The following is a 27,146-nucleotide window of genomic DNA, read 5'->3' as shown; positions in this document are numbered from 1 at the left end:
CAACCTCTATAAGGTCGAGGCTAAAGAATGCATACCTGAGATCTTTCAACTCAGGCAGGGAAGACATTTTGGGACATTCAAATTTAACCTCTGTTAACATTATAAATCTTAGAAACTTTAAGACCTGTATTTTAGTCAGAAGCTATAGTTTTATGTAGTTCATTAGATGAAACCTGGAGCCGGCACTGAACTTGGTTGTTTCAACCATTCTGGCAACATTGATCTACTTGATAGATCATGAGAGGGACAGCGGGCAGCCCAGAGCCCACCCAAAGAGGTTGTTTCCTGGCCTTTTCCTACCCCTGTGCTTCAGGAAGCTACTGTAGGAAGAGCTGTTCCCTTCTTTCCCTTCGGGACTCCAGCCGGGTGCTCTCCCTCTCTGCCTGCGGCGGTGAAGAGTTGCTCCCTTGGGCACTGGACACAATTGCATGGGTGGTAAAGTTTGAACAGCTTCATGTGATAATGTGTGGCAATCTCTGTGACAAATTCAATTTGCAAATATTTACATAAACAGTGGAGGTCTTTCTAAAACCAGTTTTGTGGCTTTAATTCATATGACAGGTATTGGATTGAGAGACGTAGTGAAGGCAGATGTCTGTGTCTCTGTAGGGCAGCCAGAGAACAAAGTGTCCACATGTGCTCTTCCTCCAGCACTGATCCGAGCAGAACTTTCTTAAGCATAAAAACCTCTAGTTTAATTCTCTGTCAGCCAGTGAAGATTTTGGCCTCCTTGCTCAGACTGCCAGTTAAAGCAAAACATGTTGATGGATTTGTAGTGCGAGAGCTGAAAGTAAATTCACTAAACTGTGTCAGAAGGAAGGTGAAAGCATTTTAAGGTTTTTGGTCAAAAGGCAATTTACTAGCAAGTTTTAACATTAAATTGGAGCAAGGTTCCTAAATAATTTTTAGTTTAAATGCATAACAAAGAAATCTAAGTACATTTAAACTAACAGTGTATGTTCTTCTTTGCACCTGTTTATAGAGCTATTTTAAGTTTAATCTGGTCTTGCGATAGGAAGGGAATATTACTGTTTGGTGAATGATTTTGCTTTCCTAAAATATGTAAGCTCACTTGAAATTCCTTGAAAAAAGCAGAGGCTCTTAAATAATGAATATACCTCAGTGGGGCGATGATTTGTTTTCTGTTCTATACACCGAGTAATTCTTAGAGCTCTATATTCATCAATCTTTGCTTGAACTATGAAGTACTTTATATATAAACTGAGTACATATATATTTTGCTTTGACCAGCGGTTACTGCCACGAGGCCAATTTAATGCAAAAGTAGACTCTGATTTCTTCCTGCATTCTTGAACGTTGTGCCGGGTAGTTGTCACTCTGCCCTGTTCTTCCCCGCAGGAAAGAGCGGCAGTGGGAGCTCCTGACATCCTTTACAGACTTTCATTGCATTGAACATTTCTAGGGGCAGAAAATTGAATCAGACTTTTAACCATTCCTTAGCTTCTACTGAAAGAAAGTGCATTTAAATAAAGGCTTTAAGAGTAATCTGAAAACCAGGACTGTAAAGCTGTGGTTCATATCCTTTGGTATTTTCTGCTGTTCCTGCTGCAGTATTGAAACTCAAAAGCTCTCTTTTGTCCTTGTCAAATATCCGTAATTGAAGGCCAGATTGTGGAAAATTAAGTTCGATTTCTTGCGCAATCTTAATATTTAATTAAAAAGGAAACCTGTGTGTTGTATTACCCATTAAAGTACCTAAGAATATAATTTTTTCCTAGCCATAATTTTGGTAAATATTATATCTGCTTCTTTAATGTATGACCACGGTGGCTCAGTGATGAGGAGAACCTGGGGGTTAGACCCCTTCGTGAAAAAGGAATTTGCCACGCATCCCAGAACACCCTCCCCATGGTACTGGCTCCCCAGTGCCAATCCCCACTCCTTCCTGTCTCCTCTCCCCCTCTACACAGCTATTGTTCTCCCACATTATCTTCAAGACTCCGACCGGTGCTGCTGTTGCTGGCTGATCTCCTTGCTGTCATTCCCGTGTGTTTAGCTTCTATTCTTCGCTCCAGTTCAGATGTGAAATGGGTGCAAAGTGTTCTTGTCCTTGCTTCTTTTACGAGGTGTAGTCATACAACATACCTGTTCGTGAAGTACCTTCTTTAGTTTATGGTGCAGTTTCAAACACTGTAAAGTATTGCCCTGTTTGGAAGCTGGCCACCTCGGAGAAGTCCTTTGACTGTCTGTGCTGGGCTTAAAAGAGAGCGTCTTGGCTGGGGAATGGCATTCTACCATCCAGCTTTGCCAGTGGATCCTTTGAGAAAAAGTTTTTCATGTTTTCTTATCTTGCTGAAATGAGGGAAGCATCTCGGGACAGAAAAGTCAATGTAGGTAAGTTTGAATTCTGTGAACAAAGCTGTAGATGCACGATTGCATCTATGTATGTTTCAAGAAGGACAGGGAACTGCTAGAGCGGGTGCAGCAAAGGGCTACCAAGATGCTGAGGGAACTGGAACATCTCTCTGATGAAGAAAGGCTGAGGGACTTGGGTCTCTTCAGTCTGGAAAAAAGACGGCTGAGGGGGGATCTTATCAAGGCTTATAAATACTGAAAGGGGGGGTGTCAGGAGGATGGGGCCAGGCTCTTCTCAGTGGTGCCCGGGGACAGGACAAGAGGTAACGGGCACAAACTTGAGCATGGGAAGTTCCACCTGAACATGAGGAGGAACTTCTTTGCTGTGAGGGTGGCAGAGCCCTGGCACAGGCTGCCCAGAGAGGTGGTGGAGTCTCCATCTCTGGAGACATCCCAACCCCGCCTGGACGCGTTCCTGTGCCACCTGCTCTGGGTGACCCTGCTCTGGCAGGGGGCTGGATGGGATGATCTCCAGAGGTCCCTTCCAACCCTGTCATTCTATGTACAATTTAAGAGAAAGGGCGGAAAAAGGTATTTTAACCATATGTTTAGCTTTAAAATGGGATTTACGTCTTACTTCAATGGTTAAGTACATAAATAATGCTTTGTTTCTGAAGATAACTTCATAGAGACGCATCTGAACACCTGCACAAATTTTCATTAGCTACAAGGCTTCTGAACAATGACTATGGGAGGGCCGAATCTGCAAAACCCCAGTTTGCATTAAAAGATAGATTTCCCCCTCTATTGTGAAGTTTCATTGAATTCAGTATTTTTATCAAAACTTACTATGTTAGCTGGAAAGTTTCAGGATCTTAGTATCTCTAAAAACCCCACAAAGCAATAAAATCTTTTTATTGTAGCAAGCCCCAAACCCTGTTGAGAAGTGCTCAAGCACATGCCCACATCCCATTAAAATAAACAGGTGCACAAATGGTTCCTTGAAGAGGACGCTGAACTCGATGTTCCCATAATACTGGAATGAACTGCGCATTCTCATTGCTGCCAGGTGCACCCAAGAAGGCGTCCTCAGAGCTTTCATTGGAATGACTCAGTTCCATAAACCTCTCTTTTCCCTCTGTAACTTGTCATTTTGAAATAAAAAGTTCCAGAGGCTTCTTGATGTAGGCCTCCTGGTACTAGTTTTCACTAGTCCTTTTCTAACGAACATGTCTTGATCTGTTTTCTACCTTTTATGCTCAGAGCTATTTTTCCTTAATTTTAATCTGCATGTCTTCCTTAAATCTGACTTTCCTCACTGTTTACACATTTTGGCACCGCCTCTTTTATTAGCCAAGGTGTTTCTCATTGCCAAATGCCTTGCTACCCAACTTTGCAAGCCAAGATGAAGTGGTTTTATGTCTCTGACCGTGATCCTCTTCTAGTTTTTCATTGTTTTTTTGATTTTATTTTTTTTTTTTAATTCTGCTTTCTAACTGTTGTAGAAAACTTCTTTTTCTTTTTTCCTCCCGTGGATGCACTCTGGTAATTTGCAAGCAAAAGCTCTGCACGCAGTTCTTCCAAGGGCATGAGCTTTTTAGTTAAGGCTTTTTTTCTTTCTTTTGCATCCTGTAGGAATTCTTAATGGTTTGTATAGGTTTGTAGATCTCATCAGATGTTAATTGTGATGTGATGGGTTTGTATTCCAGCAGTCAATTCCAGCAGTGATTAGCAATTGGAGAGATGTGCCTCTGGGAGGCAGCGTGGGCTGCAGTGCTCATGCTGCAGGAGAGGTGTGGAAGCCAAATAAATGCCTTTGGAAATTCTGGGTAATTTGGAGCAGAGCCCCAAACGGTTCTGGGAAGGGTCAGCACAATCCACGCAGGCTTCGTAGCTCCACCTCAGTAGCTGCGGAGAAGCACCCCGGAGGGTAAGGAGGGCTGGAGATAAAGAAGGTGAGGAAAGATCATCTGCAGTCACAGGCGGAAGAAAGAGACACTGCTAGTCCCCGAGTGATGGGTCAGCCAGCAGGACTTCAATACAAAATACCTTGGGCTTTGCAGCTCAGCTTGGCAAAGCAGAGATCCATCAGCATGTTCTTGTGTGAGGCTGGGCTGCAAAAGGGTTAGGAAACAACTCGTCTGTGTTATAAAACTACCACTTGAGCTGTGACACGGGGTCCGTATAAGTTATCTTTCCATTCATAGTCCAACTGTGTTGTCTTTGGCTTTGCATCAAAATAATGGAAAACTACTGGAGGAACATCAAGTTCTTTTGTCAGTTCCCATCTTTTCTGTATTCTGTTAATGTGCCCAAACCGATTTGTAGGCGATGTTTCATTGTTCAGTTGCCATGTCAAACTTTGAATTGACTTTGGAAGTTTGAATACTTTCATTAAGTTGTCTGTCAGCTCCTGCTGACAGCAAGAGGTACGTAAGCTACAGTCAGCATTCCGTTCCCCTTGATGCTCGTATTAGGTATCAAATAGCAAATCAAATGTGTATGTACTCAGCCTTCTGGAAAAGTATTTAATGTTTACTAAAGCATAATAGAAGAAATGTAGGCCAGTCACAACGGAGAACAAATATTATGAAAAGCATAAAAAGAGTAACATGGATATTTCCCAGGTAATAGTAATTTAAGAAAAAAAAAATCAAAACCCGCAAAGAGGAATACAGAAACTGTGTTTAAAGTACAGGCATAGTGAAAAATCTTGGTTAAAGTAAATTGACTCCTGCAGAGTCCAGGTGTCAACCGTACCTCCCAGCCCCTTCCACACAATTGCTTAATTTCTTCTCCCTCTGAAGGGTCTACAAGGTTTGTCTCTCAGTCTTTTGGCTGTCAAGGACCCCTGATATGTTTGTGCTGATGGTACTTAGTTTGGACTTTTGAACATCTTTTACTTTTACAAGGCAATCGTGTATTTCTGGAATGACCAGCCACATTTCCAAACATGCAAATGGATATTTCAGCCTGAAAATGGACTTCAGGGCATTTCTCACAGTGCGATCTGAAGGCGATACAAAAGGTCAATGTGTCTTTTCTTTATTAGTTTCCTATAATAGAAGTGTAACATAAAACAGCTCATCTTCCAGCTTCATAACCTACAGAGCCTACCAGAGACCTCCGCAGTCGTCACAGGGAGGTGAAAGGATCTTCCCTTTCTATATCAAAAGGGAAACTCCAGTTGCTGAGGCCCCCACCCCACAGGCAATGATGTGCGTCGTTTACTCTAGTGTGCCTTTCCCAGACAAATACTTGGAACCTCTGCAGTATTTCCATGGAAAGTTGTCTTTCATCAATTCCTAGTCTTACAAAGGAATGATTTAAGTATACAGTAGGATGGAACTTCTACTCTGTCTAAACATCTGATGGCACAACAACCCGATCGTTAAACTGTTTTGCATCATCTGCTCCAAATAATACATGTTCAAAGAAAGCTGGCAGCAATACTGAATATTGAGATCATATTAGAAACTTAGAAATTTTATTTTAATAATTTCACCCACAAACACTGATGTGGGCATACATTTGGTAAAAAGGCAAATTTATACATGGAAATCCAGAAGTAAACTGGTATTGCATTACATTTCTTCACTCTGTAGGTGTGCTTACACTGTAGAGCGCTCAGAGATAAGTTAAATCTCAGCTAAAAGCGCCATTTTTTTGTATGACAGAGGGATTAAAAAAGCGTTCACCCATCAAAGTGATCCTGTTCCTGTAGTCCTAGAGAATGCCAGCTCAGCTGGTTTGGTGAAACAGCCTATCCAGAGAATTTTGTGGTCGTTTTAGTTGTTACCATGAAGCATGAGATGGCTGGTAGGAGTTCTTCCGCTGCCAGGAGAAGCCAGCCTTAACTTGTAAAGAGGACAAATAACGAATACTCATAATAAAGGAAAATCTCTGACAGAAAAGGCTTTATAATACGCAGCAACTGTACAGGCATACGTGAAGTAGTTTGTTGCATGAAAATCTTATTCAATATAGCAGGAAATTCTCCAATGGAATGGACAATGATCTGTGTCTTTCAGTCTGGTGAGAGAGGTTAGGAGCTTGCTGTAACTAAAGGTAACACAAAGCACCATCTGGAATAATTAATTTTAAATATGGGATCTAATTATCTTTGAGGCAAACGTTTGTGCAGTTTGTTCAGGAAAAAATCTGAGCATTTCAGGGACGACATGCGTGTAATTAAGCACATTTTAACTCATCTAAAGTGATAAGCAAAGTCATTATTCAAATCTTTATGAAGTTACCAAAGTGGGGTTTTTAACTGCGCACTACTTGATTATGGTATGGTCTATGCAGTCACATTTATAGTGTTCCATTCTTAGTGTAATGAAACCTCATAAAGCTTTTATCTGAAATAAGTGTCTTTTTTGACTGGGTATTTCTTATCTGTAGCATACTTTGTTGGAACAGAGAAAAAATTCAGCTGGTGCTCTCCTCTTCTTTTATGGAGGCATAACCTCTAGGCCTAGACGTGAAAGCATTTCATCCCTAGTAGAAAAGAGGAGAGCTGCCATTACAAAGAACGTTAAAAAATCCCACTATTTTCCTTTTAAAAAAATAATCTGAAAACCGTAAATATATGTACCTGAGAAGATCTCTCTTTGAGCTGAAAATTAGATACAAAAATTGAAAATGAGAAGTAAATTCAGCTAGCTAAAATAAGAGCTAAAAGAACTTTTTTCCACTTTCTTGATTTTTCTGAAAGTGTTGAAAAGACTCCTGCTGAAATATTAAACTCTCTGAGTTTGGGGTTTTTTTTGGTGGTGTGTTGGTTTTTTTTTTTGTTTTTTTTTTGGTAATTGCTAAAATCTCCGAGAGTTTTCGGCATCCATATAAAATACTCTATTTAAATATAGAGTAGCTCTACCAGTATTCTCTATTTCGTGAACATCCTATATCTGATAACATTTGGCATTGGATTAAATAATAATTCAGTAGTTTATCATCTGAAAAGGTGATGCTTTTGCCCAGGAAAGAATATGATAAATTTTATTGTGATTTAAAGGTGTAATTTAAGGTCATACTAGCTAGTCCAGTACAACAAAACATTTTCAAAACTCTAATCAAGGCAAAGCATTAATATGGTCTCCTTTTTTTTTTTTTTTTTTTTTTTTTCCTTTTTTGATAACTTTAAAAACGATCAAATCAAACTTCAGCGTAGTTTGCAGCAGACCTCTAAAACCTGGTTTGGCTAGAAAAGCAGACAAGGTGGTATATTCAGCCTTTTTTCTATATTCAGCCTATTTGTGAGCTCTGTATCACTTCCAAAGTGTCCAGATACAACAGGATTTTCAGAAGCCGTCTTTTGCTTCGGTCTGTCTGACTGCTGTTTGCTTGCTTCAGCTGCTCAAAACGGAAATATAAAAAGGTACAGTCCAGATCACGGTTACAGATTGATAGAATCTCGTTAAAACATAAATGAAATTATTTTTCATTAATCAACCAGTAGCAATGAGGGAAAATAAGAAATATTTATGGCAGTTCAAGGATGTACAGCGAGAATGCCAAAACTTTATGCGAATTTGGGTTGAATTTATCAAGTTGCTTCTGGGGGTGGGGAGAAGAACTTGACAAGAGATTCCTAAAATTGTAGCTACACAGGTGAAGCAGTGTCCCAGGCAGAGGCTGAATCGCTCCTCCCGGCTGGGGGAAATCTGAGGTATTTCTCTCCTCTGCCTCGGGAAATGTACACCTGCTTTTCCTACATGCTATTTCATAGCTTCATTACGAGATTAGAGAGTACTTCAGAGTGATAGATGTGTACTATCTGTGGCTGATACCATCTTATTTTAAGGGAACAAACATTTGCTAGTATCAATCTGAATTATGGTTTTCTTCCCTTTTGAGTGAATGCCACAACCCCTATGAATAATGTCAGTTTCTCACTGCTTTCAGTGGAGATGGAAAAGAAAATAAGGAAAGAATCACAGGAAATACAGTAATATGATTCTGTCAAAAGTTTTTACTTAAAGATAGGTAATTAGATGTATTTGAACATAATTGTTTGGCAGTATTTAATAGGCAGTATTTGCTCTATGAAACTTTGAATTTGGATCTTGGACAGGAGCAGAAATAAATAGTAAGTTGTCAGGAATCCTATTTGCAAACCACCTTATTTTGGTAGCTGTGATAATATTTCCTTTCCTTGAGGTCTGTGTTGTAAGGCACATGGTCCAACTAGGATTTCTTAAGCTTTGGGTGAAACCCACTCATCATTAAGGTATTTTCCACGGGACTTCAAAATTTAAATATGTGTTTTAGCAAACCTAAGTAAACGCCACTAAATTAAACAAATTATTTATGCTGGAAATGCAATGCAAAGTTTTCCTCGTTTTCTTTCAGCCTTTAAACAGTACACCCCACATTTCAGTGACGGAGTTAGGTATTTGATCAAGCAGCGTTACGGACAGATTTCTGTTGTTCTGTGCTGTTTTTCCGTTTGTAACCAGCAAACCCGCTCTTGAGGCTGTTGTGCAGAGTTGTTTATGTCTCATGTTGGCATGATGACAATGGCAGACATCGCAGGCGTGTCCAAGCCAGGGCTTTGGAGGCTGGGAACAATAGTGGCCTTCTGGCTGCCAAAGTCCTCTCGCTCCCGGGAAACCTCGCTTGCCGAGCCGCGGGTTCAGGAGCACTTCAGCTGCTGAACTCTTACAACAGAAGAGTTGTGCTCGCTAAAGAGGAAGAACAGCCCCGAAGTACATTCCTATATGTTGAAGAATTCGTTGTCTGTTTGTGTTCGCGTGTTGTTTGGCTTTCTGTTTTCAGTGAGGACAGTTAGCGTTTAGGTAGGCTGGGTATGTCGGAGAAAGGGCCCAGAAAGAAAACATTCATCGTAATGTCAATAACATGCAGCTGTTTAAATTCTCAACGCCTTTGTTGACTGGCCATTCTTCCACTGCCTCCCTGTGGCTGCGGCACGTGGCTGGAGCCTAGGAAATTGAAATCCCCTTGCTGCTTCTTCACCTGACTTGTTACACGTGACAGAGTTATTGCTTTTCTCTCTTTGCCAGTTTTGCAAAATTGCCTTACAATGTGAGTGAGGTGCCAGAGGCTACGTGAATGGGGAATATGTCCGATCTTTAGATTAAAGGTGGTAGAAAATGCAAAATTATAACAATCTTTTTGTCACAGAATCAACTTAAAATATAGAGACTCTGAGGTATCTGAGAAAACGGTATTCCAATGTATTTAATTTTCTGTACGTGTACCTCTTAGAGGTTTTGTTCTTTGTTGCTCTGTCCATGAAGTCATTGCTTGGATGGAATAAAAAGGTGTGCACGTGAGAGAAGAGGAGAGACCAAGTGTATAATGCATACGTGTGTTTGCTGAGCGTATGAAACCCAGAAGACAAGAAGCAAAATGACAGCATGAGATCATTTTTATAGAATGTGGTTTCCTTCCTAAGCTTTCTCTCTTGTTTTGCTTTATTTTACAGTTTGCCCAGCTGGTGTCTGTCTACAAAACTTTGGGTCCGGAGAAGTTCCCTTTAATTGAGCAGACGTTCTATCCAAATCACAAGGAAATGGTACGTGCAAATACCAATACTGAATTTGCTGACTGTCTCTGTAAAAGAGGAACTGTAAACACAAAACTCATTCCCCCCATTTACTGTCTATTTTAAAAGCCATTTTGGAAGCTTTCAGAGGCTGGGTGACTGCATGAAAGCATTGTGACGGTTAACTGGAATGTTTTCAGATGTGAAGGGTAGTCATTTTCAACCTAACCAACTTCAGATCTTAGGGAAATTAAATGCTTATAAAGTGCACTATTAAAGTGCAAGAGTTACTTTTACGGTTTGTTTTCAACCTAGTCCTTTCTGATATGTTCTAAGTGTTTATTATCTTTGTAGGTGATGCACAAGGCTGTGTGCCTGACAGTGTAGGACTTCGAACTCACCTGAAATGAGGGTGGTTATGGCTTGTGATCTCCACAAACCTGAGCTGACGTTGATTCCCAGTCCTTTACAGACATAAATGCATTCATAAAAATAACACTTACGACCTTTACTCATGACCTGTCTTATGCTGCAGACATATTTTTTTCCTACCTTTTTATGGTTTCTAAACAGAAATTCTTCCCTGAGTATGTTTTTCTAGAGGAAATACCTTCAGCCCTGAGAGGAACTGGGGGGAGGCTACTTGCTGATTGAATAGACTGGCACAGAAGCATCACTTGCAGAATGTGATCCATGCAGCGTCTGTCCCACAGCTGGGATTGCAGTGCCATTGCAAGGTCATGAGAAATAGGTTGGTTAGTGTGTAAGGTCCCCAAGCGGTAGTTGCTGTGTGTCTGTCCTGAGACTCTGGCTAGCACTTGGTTATCAAAGGTGGCATCTAAGATAAGCCTCAGTGGCAGCAGTTGACTAAAATGTCTTCTGAGGTTTTCTTTCGCCCACATCTGTCTCATCTTTTGGTGACAAAGACAGTATGGTACAGCTCTGCCGTAGTTTTGGATGTATTGCAAGAGTGGTGGGATGGCTCTTGGTACTGCTTTGCCGCTTCTCTCAGGTTTCTTTGGACTATTAACTCAGATATTTTCACTTCGTTTGTCTCAAACAACAATTCTGAAAAGAGCTTTCACCACACTTGGTGAAATCAACTCTTACACAGAAGTTTTGTAGAGCCAAAGGAGAATGGTACCGATCCAGAGCAGCAGATCTAAATATTGTCCCAGACAGCTAAATCTTTTTGGAATGGAAGGGGGTTTTGTTGATGGATTTGGAAATGGATGGATCAGGAAAATGTACAACTTAATAAAATTTATATTTTATTTTATTTTTTTTTAATGCAAAGGAAGTGCATCCCCCTTGGGGGTTCATTCATAACAGGTGGAGAAGCAGAACCACATCTCGTGTTTCTGCAATACGCTTTTTTAAAATGGTTATAAGTTTTATATCTCTATTTTCCTGAGAATGTCCAAGATTAAAGGTGGCCTATAATTTTCTGCACACAATTTATTGTTCTTCATTATTTTATCAGCTGTTACTCAGGCTCCTCGGGGCAGTGGTGACGGCCCCAAGGCTGTCAGAGTTCGAGGAGTGTCTGGTCATATGGGTTAGTTTTAAGCAGTCCTTCGAGGAGCGGGGAGTTGGGCTCAGTGGTCCTTATGGGTCCCCTCCAACTGGAGATATTCCACGATTCCATAGTTTAACTGAAAACGCAGGCCTTTTAGCCCATTGCTAAATTGCAGTACATAGAAACAAAGAGAAATACCCTATAGTTCTGGGACAGGAATTAATGTGTTAGCTTTTAATTTTTACGTAGTATGACCCTGTGGAAGGTTACCAGTTCAATTGCATACTGGTGTCTTGAACAACTGATTGACTTCAAATTCAGTAATAGAACACAAACAAGAAAACGTGCTTATGAGGCATATTTTGCTTAAGAGTATAACAAATACTTGAGTGGCTTTCCCCCCCTTCGTTCCTCTACATTGCGTGTTAATGTGTGGACTGATAAGTTATCTGTCTTTCGTTTGAACCTTTGAATGTTAATGTTCTTCACAGCTGAGTATTTTTTACATATTTATACGTAATGAATGTTAATCTAGGGAAAATCAATGCATTTCAGTATTGCGCTGCCATACATGGTTTAGAGGTGCTGTAGTAGCTGACTGGGGTGAAGCTCATTTGTTGTTTTCTTTCATTCTGAAGAAATTATTTGGAACTTTGTGGCTTGAAAAATAATTAGGCGACATGGTGCAAGATAACGTTTTATTCAAATTTCTAGAATGGGTTGCAAGATGATCTGAATATCAAAGCCTTCTAGTTGATGAGTTGAAATCATGTTGCGCTGTTTAAATTTTGTTGGTTTTTTAAACACTGTTTATTAAGAGCTGGCCTCATCTGCATTTGCTTTTACAGACTTTGGTATTTACAGTTTAAAATAACTTTTGTAGTTCCTCTTGCGTTCGTCTCTTCCCTTCTTATGCTCCAAACCTTAACCTGGAGCTCTCTCCCTCTCCTCCAGTGAGAACCGGTTGGGGTGGGGGGAGCGGGGGGAACTCCAGGTCTCCGTGCGTTGAGGTTTCAGCTGAGCCCGCCAAGGTACAGAGCTGCTGCTCTGCCTTTTGCTTCTTTCACACCACGGTGGTCACTTGTACCGAGTCTTTAGACGGCAATAAAAGGTAAATAAACAAAGATGCCATTCTTTCGTGTAAAAATGGAGCTACTTTAATGAAACACTGTTTGAAACAGAAACATTCATCTCAGACTGATTAAAACTATACAAAATGCTGTGAGGCTTTTTGAACTCGTTGCTAGTTGAGTCATATCTACAGCCTTTCCCTCAGTAATTAGTTCCCTTTATTTCACTACGTTCACACCTCTTATGTTCTCTGTCGTGGAAAAAAAAAAAACCAAACCACGGCTTTTTCAACATAGTTGTTGGACAATTTAATTAAAATATAACTGGAACATTGAGAAAAAGCCAGCAATATTCAAGGCGTTTTTTCCACCATTCACCTGTACAGTCTCCCTTCTCTGTTCATCTCCCTCCTCTTATAAGTCATGTGAGTCATTTTCAAATTAAAATCAAATGTTGTACCAGGCTATATTTCTGCTCTAACTTTTCATATAGCACATACACAGTTTCAAGTAGTAAAAAAAAAAAAAAAAAGTTGTAAAAATAATCTGCTGATGATAATATATCAGTGCCACTGCAGTAAAAATCTTGATAGGAAAATAACATAGTTGGAATGCCACGTTGTAGTTAATCCTTTTCATAATCTTTATCAGTGCTGAATCTCAGGGAAATTAAAAACTCATTCTGAGAGGGGCTTTTGTAAAGCTTTTCTTGCTATATTTATTGACATGAAAAAAAGAAAATCTTTGTGCCATCAGTTGTGGGAAGTTTGGCCAGATTTATCCTCAGACGGAAATCAAAGTGGACGGCCATTAATTTTTGAAATACCTCATACGGGATATTTTATGGCAGGTCAAATATAAAATGTTTTTAAAACTAAATATGTCATACACTTCATATTACAGTTTGTTCATAAATATCGAAGAAAACATTTATTTTTACAAGGTGCTTAAAGAAGGCAGTCTGAATTGAGTTAGTTAAGTCTAATTTGCTATAAAACTGAAATAGAACTATGTTGAGTTAAAAAGCAGAAAATATCTGTTTGCTGCAGAGCACTATTCAAAAGACACCATTACATCAAAATGGATTTGGAAACAAATGCTACACTCTACACGTATTGAATATTAATTAGCCATGTGCTTAATTCAGGCTTTGTATAGTCATTAAGCGCTTGCAGGCTTGTCTAGGAATTATTTTGGTTTGATATGAGGAAATAAGGCCTTTTTCTTTTTTTTTCAAATCTTTCTGTAAATTAGTAGTATAAATGCACAGCACTGACAGCAAATATCACTGTCAATATTGTCTCTGCAATATCAATCGCTTTTGGGAAGAAATGTAGCCTTTTCATTTCATTTCTGTAAGTAGCCATAAGAAGTCAATGGTCCAAATTAGCGTTAGGTAATTTTTTTGTTTGTCCTTAGCAAAGCAGAAAATGAGCTAGGCCTTCCATTTGGCAGCACAAATATATGGTGTTTTCATTTAGGATTGTAAATTACAACAGTGAAACTGATTTACAGTAAATAAAAAATGAAAAGTTGACCATTAAGGGACATATATTCCTCAAAGGAATAACGGCGTGCCTTCCTCTTGGCCTTGCACCGCTTGCACTTCATTGAAACGGTACGAGTTTAGCTATAGAAAAAGTAAGTAAGAAAATTTATTCTCCCACTAGTGTTTTCACATCTGTCCTTTAAATATGGATTCATGCAATTGTCAAAATATACATTAGAAACGTGAACAGAATATGCCACAAAAATAATTTATACAGGTTTTTATGCAAGTCTCCGTCATATATCCAATGCAACATACCTTAGGGTGTGACATGATACATGGGACACGCTGAATTTTATGTCCAAACTACTACTACATCGAATGGAACGGAATTAGAGATGCCTATACGCTTAAAGATGTGCATATTTTCTTGGCAAGTTTAAGTCCCAATGCTTTTCTGAGGACTCTATAGCAGACAGGCTAAAGGAACTATTTGGAAATCTGGTCCCCTGAACCGAGGGGCAATAACAGCTCCGGCTCGAAGGAGCCCGGGGGCGGGGGGGTCCCCTGCTGGTTAACAGAATGAGCGAAGCCTGGTGTTAAACCTTGAAATAGACCTGACTGAACCAAACGGGAGCACAACCCTCTACATCTCTGCCTGTCATTCCGAGTTCTCCTGCGAGGAATACATGAGAGAAATTTCTAGCCAAAATTGGAATGAAGTGAAGGAAAGCCAATGGAGAAAATTGGAGAGAGTGAAATATGTCAGAAATGGCAGCTGTTAGAGAGCCATCTCCTGCATGACAGTTCTCATCCACTTTCTAGAACACAAGTAGTTGGACAACTGTCTAAACTTTGGCATTTACTGAAATAATTTTTTAAGTTTTACCACCGTGAACTGAATTACTTTTGTAAACTTAAATATGTGTGAGATTAGTTACTGACTACAGTAATCAATTCATAAAAGCTAAGACACTAAAAAACTAGAAGGCGAAATACGTTGTCGCGCTTCTCTAGTGTAAGTTCATGAGTTACCCAATTCATTATGACAGAGTATGATGGGTATTCATTAATGAAAAATCATTAATGGTTGAATATTTGAAAGCTTTGTAGAAATGACTTGCAGTGTAAGTTATTGAATATCTATTGCATGTATTTTTACATGAGTTTCTAAAGCCAAGGCTTTAACGGTGCTGAAATACAATAACCTGGTCACATATTTAGAGGCATTATCAAGTACTGCAGCTGCCGTGGTGATGGACGTGGTTTCTGTAAATACAAGCAGTTTTAGCCTGTCATTGTTTGTGTTGGTTCCATAAAATGGTGAAGCATTAGAACATCTGGCTTTTCTTTCAAGAAGGTACAGCTAGTCCATAGGAATGTTGAATTGGGTAAGAGGATTTTGATTATCGAGGCTGTTTTTTAACTTAGTCATCAATGAAAGTTACAACTCTGTAGGCAAAGAAAACTATGACATAAGTAACATACAAAATACGGAGCACAGATTGTTTTAATCACAGAAGTGTTCAACTTGTTTCAACAGACAAGGAAATACAGGGATTTTTGAATCTTTTTTATAGCATATTGTTATAATACTTTACATATACACTGTACAATAATTCTTTTGTATCAGAAAACTTTCATACAGAAAAAAATAGTTCTATAAAACATTCCGTAGTTCATTGGAAAGATCTGGAATAAAACATGGGGCGCTCTTAATCTGTAGGTTAACAGAAATAGGGGACAAAATTCTGGCAATTCTTTTGTTCTTGTACATTCATATTGGTAAAAGGGCAACGTGTTACGCCTCGGAGGACACAGAGGAGCGTTCTCAGCTTGAGCCTCTCCGTACAAAGCATGACTTTACGGAGTAGCTACCACCAGGAGTTTTGTTCCTCATCTTGCGCGGGTGCCAATTCCCCAGACTCGTACTTTAGCTGTACAGGACAATTTGGTTTTGTTTCTAAGCAACAGATACATTAGAGGATGGCAGTTCAAAGCTGTGAGCGTGCAGTGTTTGATGGAATTAGACTCCAAGGCTTTTTAGGAAGTGACAGTTTTAAGGTTCGCTGATATCAATAAACTCTTTCTCTGGGGGAGGACCACCTCGGTACCAGCTGCAAGTGCCATCGCTCCTCTTGATACAGGCGTAGTGCTTGGCTTGGTGCCCGTACAGCTTCCTTTCTATCAGCCAGTCTGTCCAGAGGCACTCGTTTGGTGTCGTGATTGAACAGGGCACCGTGTAGCAGGTGGAGATCTAAATGGGAAATAGTACAGTCGTTCAGTATGTCGCAGGTTTCTTTAAAGTGGTATTTATTCTCAAGTAATATAAAATATAGGGTGTGTCAGAGAGCAGCTCCCACCAGGCAGAGCTGCTAGTGCCTGTAAGGTGGGCTCCACCGATAGACAGCGCTTCGTTCTGTACTTACTTTGCAGCCACAGCCCATTTGATATCTCTGATTAAGACTCTTCTTTTGCGACAAGGATAAATCATCCCAGGGTTCGATGTAGTTGCATAAATGGATGAGGACTTTGCCATCACTTAAAATTTGTCCTACAGCACGAAAAATAAGAGAAATAAGGCAAGCAAATAGATCCGTCTTTAAATACGGAAATAAATTGGAAGAATACCTGAAGTTTTTAATTAATTGCACCAAATGAGTCATATTTCACACCTGTTTCAATGGATGTAATTAGAGCTGAGAGAACTAGTCTGCTGATTGCATGCTGAATAAATGTAAAAGATTTAAGAACGATATTTTTCAAAAGATGCTGCTAATCTGCCAGCGAGGGATGGATGCAAATGTTAAACTAGGTTTCAGGACTCCATAGAAAAATCTGTAATTACTTAGAATCCCAAATCTGCATACGGGTGGGCATGTGTTGTCTCATTAAGCACGTTTGCATTCCTGGGAAAATCAGTACTATTGGTTTTAAACGAATAATAATGGCATATTTCCAGTTTACTAATCACATAGTCACTGACCTCGACTTCCTTTGGAACTGCGTTGAGATTGTTGGGTGAAGGACGGAAAACATTTAAGATCACAGTATAATTACACCCTTGCACAATTTGCACATTTCATTGTGTTTGCATTATTTAGGACATAAATATATTATTTTCAACAAAGGCTGGCATATTTTTGCAAGCTCAGTCTAAGCAGTTACTTCTGGTTTTACAGGTACATCAGTTTTGTTACACTTTACCTGTCAAAAGGTACTGTTTTTTGTTGTTAGCTTCTAGTTTCACTCCACAGAGTGACGAATCAAAAGGGGTATAGACATACTGGACATCCTTAAGCTTTTCAAATCCTTTAAACATCTGGAAATTATCAGAAACAGAAAGTCAGGAGTGGAAAACAAGCATGAAAAAACAGTTGCAAACAACAACTGAAAGAAATACATGGTGCAGCTCTTTAAAAAAGGCTCTAAAGTCTGAACTTACATGAGAAAAAACCAACAATTATACCCCTTCTCTACACTATTATTTTTAGGAGGAAATTATGCCCTCATTTTTTTGAGTTATGGGTTTTTAAATGTGCTTTTTCAGTGTTTTTAATGGTTCTTTAAAGCTTTCTCTTTAATTTATATTCTACTGGTGTCTTCCATTTAAGGAGTAACGCAGAGACAGCATTCGGCTCAAATGAGGTGCTGCAGCCTTGTAAGACGCAAAAATGTCTCAATATATTAATGGGAATATAATATAATATGGGAAATTTGATCTTGAGCAGTGTGATGGTGTGTGTCTTTGAGGGCATAAAACATGCTAAGAAACTGAGCGTTGCGCATATATTTGGTCAGTAAAGCAAGCTGATTTTCCACATCCACGATTTTGCCCCACGCGACCTTCTCGAATAGCTCTTGGAACGTGGGACCCAGCTCTGAGCGTTTCTTGCCTGCAGCACCAAAATGGGTGGGTTTGGGATCAAAGCCTGTCCCGTGGTCGGCCTGGCTGCTCCTTAACTAGCGGTTCCAACTAGCAAAATCATTCCTAAACAAGCCATTAAAAGATCAAAACAAATATAGCTGTGTCTGAAGGTGAGAAGGAGCCATGAGACGCTAATGGAGCTCAGAGTGCCTGTCACCACCTCCGATGACACACCCCAGCCTCCTGCCCTTTGGGGGCCCTGCTCGCTGCTGCCGCGCTGTGTGGGGACAGCTGGGGACAAGCGCAAGGCTCTCCCCAGAGCTGCTGGCCTCGCTGGAAAACGCCCTCGTGCTACTCATATTCTCTCAGGACGTTTAAATCCTACAGGGCACTAGAAAATACACTCTGTGTTGATTTTTCTGAAGCCTTATTTATGGAATAACACAAGACAAAGTTGTTGCCATTGTGCTTCTGATCCAAAAATATTAGATGTGGATTTGAAATAGTAGAAAAATAAACAAACCAAACCAAAAAACAAGCCTGGATCCAGTCCAAAGCAGCGGTGAAAACAGTAGAAAACATATGTAAAGATGATGAAAGTGTGTCTAATTTTATTAGATAAAAGTAGACTGGTATGTCAGCCCAGTGCAAAAGTTCTCGGAAAGATGGGCGAAGGCAGGACCAGGGGAAGGAGGGAGCAGGCGGAGGCGGGACGCGCGTTGGGAGGCTCTGCCTGGTGCCAGCCTGGCGTGTCGGGGGCAGCCCCAGCCCTTCCACGCTCCTCCCAAGAGCCATTTGGTCCCTGCCGTCTTTGAAACGTGAATCCCTGCTTCTGCTACGCTTAAATCCACCTCGTTCGGGGTGGGGGTACCAGACGCAGATGTCTAGTACAGAGGAACTGCCTGAACAAAGTGAGAATCCTCTGATTTGAGTCCTCTCCGCGGTCAGAAGCCGTCGGTTGGCTACAATGTTCAGTAGGGTACAACTTCTAATATCTCGCCACTCGATCTAAATGAACTTGAGGCATTATGCAGACAACACAGATTGATTTAGCTATTAAAAAAACAATAAATATCCATGTCAACTGGTAATGGAGCTCTAGTTAATATTTAAATTAGTTTGGTGTTTGTTTTGTTGGGGTTTTTTTGGATGCTTGGTTGGGGTTTTTTTGAAATTACGGTCTGACCCATCTTGGGTTTTGACCTAGATATTTGTTAAAGCATTTCTTAAGATTATAATCTTCTGATTAACTCAGTAAATCATGTTTGATCTTCTCAAATCGTATTCTCTCATCTCCTGGAAGTGTGAATACCTTGTCTGTAAGGGAATAAGCTGTCTTGATTTGACCCTGCGCCGTGCTGTGGTTCGTTTACATCCGAGGTTCTGGTGGGGCTTCCTTGAGGTAGAAAGAAAGGGGAGGAATGGGGAGCAGAGACGTGAGCCTGGTACCAAAGTCTCTGTTGACACTGTCCCTGTCCTTGTGAGGTACGCAACCCAGACCAGTACAGGGCTACTGCTTTAGAATATTTTTTTAAAGAATATCTGTATTACTTTCAGTGTCTCAGGCATGTTGCTGTTGTAATAATTACATTCTTCTGTCTTCTTTATTCTGCAAGCCTTTGCAACTATACCATGGCCTCTTCTCTTAGCTTTGTATAGCGATTAATATCTAGCCTTAAAACTGCAGGCAGCCTTGTACAGTGTGGGTACCGATGCGTTTATCTCAAATACCTCCTTGTATTCCCACCGTAGGGGACCTGCCCTCTTGCAGATACTTCCAGTGGATTCTCATCCATGCAGCTTCTGTGAAAAATACTTAGCAATTTTGCTTTTACTAGTTTAATTTGGTAAATGTGTTGATTTCATGTATGACAGTAATATCTTGCACCTTACTTCACTACTCTGACAATACAGGACGAAGTCCCACGCAAGCTAATGGTGCTGCTTTAGTGTTTAGCCGGCTGCTCGGAGCAGGTACGGTGACCAAGTCGATAATGATAATATTATGAAGACAAATATTTAATTGCATATAAATCACGTATATAAAAGAAAATAACTGTAATTGAAAAAATGTATGGCGGCTTAACGTGCCAACCGATATATATCAAATTAATAAACCCCATCATTATTCTTTTTTTATTTCTGAAAATGAATAACAGAATCATATTTAATATTTCTGTACAAAAATACCGGTGTTTCAATGCTAAGCCTAATGCACTGAATTTAAAATAACAGAAATATAATTTTTGTAATAGAGAGTAATATAAAAGAGAACCAGCGGCAGTTCGCTGAATTTACAGTTGCAGTAAAATGTAACCTGTGCAGGTTCTGTGTTTCTTTTCCAAGAGGGCGGAAGAATTGCTGAGGGAAGTGCAAATATGTGTGTGGCTGAAAAAATATTCACCACAACTAATACTGAATTGATAGTCATGTTTTAGCTTGATAGATCTTGCAGCTCAAAAGAGATGATTAGAAAGTCTGTTCTTATTTTCTATGTTACATAAGTTCTTCTCACGTCCCCGCAGTCCCGTAACGGTTTATGCCCAGGGTTAGCCAGAAGCACCTGGTCAGAGCCATCTGCCGTTAAAAGGAGCGTCTGGTTCATCGGAATGGCAGGTAATCAAATTTACAGTATGAGAAATGGGTCTGTAAGCACCCGAGAGAAGATAGACTGTAATAGTGAAAAGAGGATTTTCTGCCATTTGACATACACTGTTGGTTTGGATTCTTTCAAGTGTTAGCATCTGAGGGAAATGGTAAGGAACAGTGTCAGCGGGTTGTTGCTCTGGTCAGCCAAGTTCTCAGTGCTTCAGGAAACCGCGCGACACACAGAGGTGGGTGATCCGCAGGCTGAAGGTCTCTGACAGGCTGTTTCTGTGGTGTTATTAGTCACTCTGCGACTCGTCCTGCTCCACTGAGGTGGCCAAATCAGACCGATTGTATACAACATTATGTTATTTTAATGCATTATTTTACACTTAGCAAATGTGTACAAGCATGAGCTATTTAAAACTCCTCACTCTCTTTACTTTTATAACTTGATGCGGACTTTGCAGCGGTATCCGTGACACTTCCCTAGTAATTACCTTGTAGGTAATGATGTGGAGCATCTTATATTAGAAAATGAATCTCTCTGGTTTGTCTCTGACTTGCCTTCCAAGGCTGAGGGGCATGAAATAAAGATCTCTTACTGATGCCTGAGTTTGGAACAGGCCGCTTATGAAAACTGGGGAGAAACTCCAAAGCAGCTCCAGGATATGAATGGATGTCAGAGATGTCCGTGTGCTGTTCCTGGAGAGCAAGGTCGTAGACTGAAAATAATATCACAGACTTCTCATTCTTCTTTTTTTGTGTGCTGAAGCATAAGGTGATTTGCATTTCTGTAAAGTTACTGAAGTGTTGCAGGGTAGCAGCAGAAAATTAAAGTGCTAATGGGATGAAAGAGAATTGCTCCGATATACTTATTTCTGTAAAGAAACATTTGAAAATACCCAGAACAGCTTAAGACGACAGAAAGTGGCAGACTGGGGAGAGTTTGGAAGTTTGTTTAAGCAAGGTAAAAAGATTTGGCTTATTGAAATTGCTATAAAACCTTAACGGAAGTCACGTGTGATAACCGTCTGTGTGAACATTTTGAGATATTCTTGTTTACCATAGGTTTTTCTTAGTAAAACTCCTGTGAGGTGATCTACTGATACTATTTGAAGGATTGTATTTTTTTTTTTAAAGCACGTAGCTATTTATAACGATCTACTTAAGGGTTCCCAGTAAATGTAATAATACAAATCAATACAAATAATACAAAGTAATATTCTATGAAAAATGAGAGCTAAAACCACCTAGAAAACTTCAACCAACCAACCAACCAAACCAAACCCCACACCAGTGCATTTTGTTTGAAAGAGACTGCCTGTCTTTTGGCTGTTCCAGAGACAGGCAGATCACGATGTTTTTTACATCACTGAGGGTTTGATGGTGACTTGAGTGGGATCAAGGAACGTCCTCTTAAAGTACATTAACGAATACGTCTCCTTATTGCAGTTGAACAAATAATGGAGAAATCCTCTGGGATTCTGAATGACTGTCTTGTCGGGTGCTCCTACTTTGTGTTTCCTTTCCTAGCAACATTCATACAAACGGATTTTTATTTATATGAGTATCAGGGAAGGTCTCCTGTTTCTGCAGATGTCCCTATTCGGTTATGAACAAAGGTCCTTGCTGTTTCGGCTGGAAATGCTTTCCTCTGTTTATGAAGTTTGCGTCATCCAGTCAGAGCGTTGCGATATCATAACGCAACCCAGGTGATCAGTTATCCACCACCAACAGCAAATGTCTCGAACACCACTCAAAGACTGAAGTATGTTTTCATAAAGCCTTCATAAAGCAATTGTGAATAACAGAAGTTTCCATCAAAATATAGTTATTTATCATGCAACTCATGAATGGCAGAACAGCTTGCTTTTTTTTTTTTCCTTCTTCCCCCCCCACCCCCACTTTTTGTTTTATCCCTACTTTGATTTATTCTGTGTTGTTCACCTGTGGAGGCATCCTGAGCCTTTTCCAGCTTAAAGCATTTAGAGCTGTGTTGTAGCCATATACATAGTTTATCAGCATTGAACTTCAAAATAGCTAAGTGATTCCATGTACCTTTATTTGTTTGATTTCATACCGGATCATTTTGTGGGTATCAAGAGGATCATCGCTGGCAGGAACCACCTTTTCGCTGGATATTTTTGCTCGAATAACTGTAATAGAGAAAAAGATTTAAACGCACATAAGCATATGTCTAATTTTACAAGCAATAGTGAAAATTATATTGATAAATTTTAGCATTGTTTTTGCACGTTAGCTAGAAGTAGATTTTAAGGCTTGTTACTATAAGAACACTAGATTGAGTTAACTCCTGTAAATAAAAATAAGTGGGCTGCCTATGTTATAAGTCTGAATGTCCACGAATCTGGAAATCTGAATTAGGTTACCACTCAGTTTTGACAATAACTGCCCATCAAATTCTTTGGAAGACTTGAATCCCATAAAATCCTATAAAACACCCGTCGTCATAGTCAGTGAGCAAAAGAAAGGGACACTTCTGTTGGTGAGAGAAGAATTGTTGATCAGTTAAATAGACTTGAAGTTAACACTCTGAAAGACTGCGCCAGACAAAAGTATCATTTTTATGTATGAAATTAGAAGACAAGAAGAGAACAGTCTTTCCTTCTTTCATTCACTTCTCTGAGACTGTAGATTTTAGCATTTTTCTTAACATAACATATCATTGTATTAACCTGTATAAATTAATTATTCCCTCTTTTGACACATTTTATTTATTTACTATTCTTTAAACAAGGAAAGTGTGAGAAACCAAGAAGAAATGGTTTATTTTCCTGTCTGTTTGTTTGAGGCCTCTCTCTTGTATATGCCATTTAAAATATACCAGGGCTATCGGGCACAGAGGATAACGGGATTCGAAGACCAGGGTCTATGGCCAGAATTTCTCTGGGGACTTCTATCGCCCAAAAAGTATTGAGAGTCCTGTTTTTGCTCAGTTCTGGATGGCTATTGCAGCCCCTCGCGGCTGTGGTACAGCAAGCTGTGTCTGTTGGAGAGACGCTGGCAAAGGCCGGAGCGATCACCAGTGGGACCCCCCTGCGGCTGTAAGTCCAGGTCACGGTTGGGCAGAGGTGGCTCTGTGCAAGGACACCTGCAGCTGTGGCAGAGGTCCGAAAACATTCTTCAGTGTGAGGGCAACTCTCAAACACCTTCTTTTTTATGTTGTTTGTATTTTTCGTGACAAAAGGAACCGTTCTATCAAAATGAGTATGAAACAGGCGTGATGCTTCATGGAATAAGTTAGGTTAGGAGGAGCCTCTGGAGGTCTAGTCCAACGTCTTGCTCAGCTTGAATGAGGACACGCAGGGCTGTGTCCAGCTGAGTTTTGAGTATCTCAGAGGATGGAGATTCTGCAGCCTCCCTCAGCCCCTGCTCCAGGGTTACAGTGAACTCCTCATAGCTCCTGTTCACTGAACAAAAACGTCAAGCTGATGCAGAGGAAAATCTTTTGGCATCAAAATCGTGCTTTTCCCCCCAAAAAACATTTCTTTGATAGATTGACCCCTAGACATCGTATCTAAAGAAAAGGAGTAAGAAACCCAGATTGTATTTTTCCTTACAGCCAGAGAGAGGTCAGTCTCATCTCATAACGGGCAATTCTCATTTCCTCACTTATTAGCAGAGCAGACTAGACGTAGTAATCAACATGATGCAGATGCCTACAGCTTCAGAGCTGGAGTCCTCTGTCTTTTGGCACAGTGCTCCCTCCTCCCAAGCCATTTAAACTCTTTTAAAGGAGCACTGTAGCCTCATGGGTTGGTTTGGAAGGAAAGAGTTCTTTTAAGTATGAACAGCAAATTCCTCGTTTCAAATGGTAAGTGGCAGCATCTCTTTAATCATCTGCAGATGCCTTATGTTCCCACAAATTAACAGTACTTCTTAAGTGCTTTGATCTAATTCCAGATAAAAAGTGATGTGGATTGTGTGTACTGTACTGCTGGAAAGGTCAAATTAGAATTGTGTTGGTGTGTTGCCTTGCTTTCCTTTGCATCATTACTTCCTAAAACAAAGGTTTTCTCATTAAAGAGTTGATTGGAGATAGAAGGTAGGGGCTGAGATGCCAGTGAGGAGCTGGCTCCAGTATTTTCTTAATACCATAACATGGTTTATATGCAGGAAATCTTTTCCTGCCTACTCAATGCAAACATTTGTAGGATAATTAAAACTACTTCTCCCCTTGTGTTTAATGTTGAAACATTACTCATTTTCATATTTTTATTAAATTCTGCTTGTTAGCATCTGAGAGGAACATTCCAGATGATCGATGTTAGCTTGAAGGGTCTCCATGGAGTTGGGCAAGGCTGAGAGTATAACGTTTGGGGTTTGTCATTAAGAGATCTTTCTCTGGGTGTGTATAAGAAAATGAAAACTATTTTTACGTTGTGTGTGTTGCATTCATTTGTTTAAGAGAAAGCTTCCAGATGGCAAAGGAAGACCAAATTGAGATTTTTCTTTGTTAATGTCAAGAAAGTTTTACTGTTGCAGGATGTCTAAATCTTTAGTTATGTGGGTTTTACTTCTCTGTTCTCCTGAAACCAGATTGAAATGCACACTGATCTTTAGGGGCCTTTTAATCCTTCTTGTTTTTCTTTTTTCTTTGCTTTCATTTTTTTATTTTTTTTTTCAATCAGTGTCGTCTGGCTGTCTCCTAAAACCTCTTATTCATGTGATCGCTTCTGTTTTTAACCACAAGCACTTCCTGGTGCAGCATTCCTGGGCCTGCCCATCTCCCTCCCTCCATTCGCGGTTCAGAGGGTGGTTAGAACTTAGGATTCCTCCTACTCTGCACTTCTGTTCAAGAAATGGTTTCAAGCGTACCATGGCTGGCTCGGCTTCTCCTCTCTTTGACTGAGAACGGCCTCGGGTTGTGTAATGCGGTAATGCCATTTTATCTGTCAGACACTTATTGGTTCCTTATGGGGAATTTGCATATCTGAAATACATATGCACAGCCTTCCTATTCTAATGCCAATAATTCAGTCAGCCTCAAATTCGTTCCGCGTTAAAAATGTGTACTGTTTTTCCAAAGACATTCACTCTAATATTTCAGTAGTAGGATGTAGCATTTCTGCGGAACTCGTATTTTGTAACTCGCGGTCCTTTTTTATAAAATATGAACTTTTACCGCCACTTAGTGTCTGAAGGTTGTCTCGGGTAGCTGAAGGGACAGGGCGTTAATGTGCTCAGAGCCGTGCGGGGGTCGGCGGAGCCCCGGAACAGAAGCCGTACTGGGAGTTACTGGCTGCTCTGGTTCCTGGCGTCGTGCTGTACCATGGTTATGGGGGGACAAGCGTCCATTTCGTAAAGCAGCTTGGCGATTGGGCATTCTTTACTAGAAATGTGTCGAGAATATTTTTATTCCTTCTTTCCTGACTAATGATAAGCATCTCCCAACCATTTCCACATTAACAAAAGGTAATTCTGAACTGGGTAAAGGCCATTGGATATATTTGTGTTGTAGCTGTTGAGGTCAGGAGAAAAGTGTTGGGTTTTGTACAATACAAGCGTTTATATACAATAAAGGTAGAAAGTTAGGCGTTAGCTGCATCTTTCCCAAGCCTGGGTGACTTCTCTCTGAAATCAGTTACACTAATTATTTACCTGTAAATAAACTGTACCATCACCTCGCGTGTTAGAGATTTTTATGGTCATGAGAAAATACTTATACTAAGGGCTTTAAAAAAAAGAAATTCCCTGCCTTTAGATTAATTTTACCACACTACAGTGACATATGCAATGAAATACGACCATCTTTTTCACGGCAGAGGAGAGCCAAAGAATTGAGCGGCATTCTGAAGGCCCAAGGCGTAGATAGAGTTGGGTTCAGAATAAAGTGAATCCTTGCAATTTGTCCACTGAAATTCATGTTCCCTAAACGTAGTATCTTTTTAGACTCTGAGTTATTTCTAAGGCATTAACAAAGGGAAAACTGTTTAGTGAAGAACGCCTCTCGTTGTTACCAGTTAGTATTATTAAATAATGTATTCTTTATGATACTACTTTATGTAGTATCGTACTTACACAAGTTTTAAGATTGTGCTATTTAGCAGTTTTCCTTAACCTCTTGGTCACGGTACTATTGTTTGAAGACGGGCAACTTTACTCAACAAAAGTAATCAACTTTATTACTCCTTCAAAAAGGAAAACAAATTGGAGTTCACTCTCCAGAATAACTTTATTATCCTAAGAAATCGGAGGGAAGGGAGGAGGTAAACACTGATGAAGAAATGAGCTCTTTTTGTCCCAGTATCTGTTAAATATCAGCAACTGTATAATGAAAAATACTTACATAGGAAAATACTTAAGATCTTTTTGGATGTAAGAACAGGAGATCTTAATTGCTTATGTGCATTCGTATTTTAAATATATAAACCTAAAAATAAATAAAATATAAGTAAAAATAAAAATATTGCTTAGAGGAGTATAAATGTTAAAGATGGAGAGATAGGGAGGCAGACACTGGGAGCTTTGAAAACCTCCGTAGCCATGTGTTTGGGCTCTAAAAACACTCAAGCCACATCCTGACCAAAGTTGTCAAGTGTGTTAAGATCACGGTACTATAAGAAATACAGACTGTTTAATTTTAATTAAACTGTTGTTTTACTTCAGTGGGGCTTAGTTCAGTATTTTTATTTCTGCGGTATGATTTCTATCAGAAGAAAAGTATTTCATTGTCTTCTAGAATTAAGAGAGGTTTGTAGATTATTATCAGGATGGATGCATCCAGTTGTAAGTATTAGCTGTGCTGGAGTTTTCATTGCGTC

The 27,146-nt window shown here is 39.9% G+C and overlaps 2 protein-coding genes across 2 annotated transcripts in view; one reads left to right on the top strand and one right to left on the bottom strand.

Annotated features, from left to right (window-relative positions):
• SYN2 (synapsin II) overlaps positions 1–27,146 on the top strand; it is a 195,375-nt gene that overhangs the window by 90,164 nt on the left and 78,065 nt on the right. The window contains exon 5 of the mRNA XM_063347884.1: positions 9,767–9,856. Within this exon, the coding sequence (XP_063203954.1) occupies positions 9,767–9,856 (90 nt within the window). The remainder of the gene's footprint in view (positions 1–9,766; positions 9,857–27,146) is intronic.
• TIMP4 (TIMP metallopeptidase inhibitor 4) overlaps positions 12,041–27,146 on the bottom strand; it is a 30,084-nt gene continuing 14,978 nt past the window's right edge. Inside the window, exons 2-5 of the mRNA XM_063348143.1 lie at positions 22,420–22,517; positions 17,112–17,226; positions 16,334–16,458; positions 12,041–16,161 (exon numbers count right to left, since the gene is read on the bottom strand). Of these exons, the coding sequence (XP_063204213.1) occupies positions 15,964–16,161; positions 16,334–16,458; positions 17,112–17,226; positions 22,420–22,517 (536 nt within the window). The 3' untranslated portion in view covers positions 12,041–15,963. The remainder of the gene's footprint in view (positions 16,162–16,333; positions 16,459–17,111; positions 17,227–22,419; positions 22,518–27,146) is intronic.

The sequence above is a fragment of the Chroicocephalus ridibundus genome, chromosome 10 (genome assembly GCF_963924245.1).
Source record: "Chroicocephalus ridibundus chromosome 10, bChrRid1.1, whole genome shotgun sequence".
In the NCBI taxonomy this organism is placed as follows: domain Eukaryota; kingdom Metazoa; phylum Chordata; class Aves; order Charadriiformes; family Laridae; genus Chroicocephalus; species Chroicocephalus ridibundus.
This window is presented reverse-complemented; position numbering and strand designations above follow the sequence as displayed.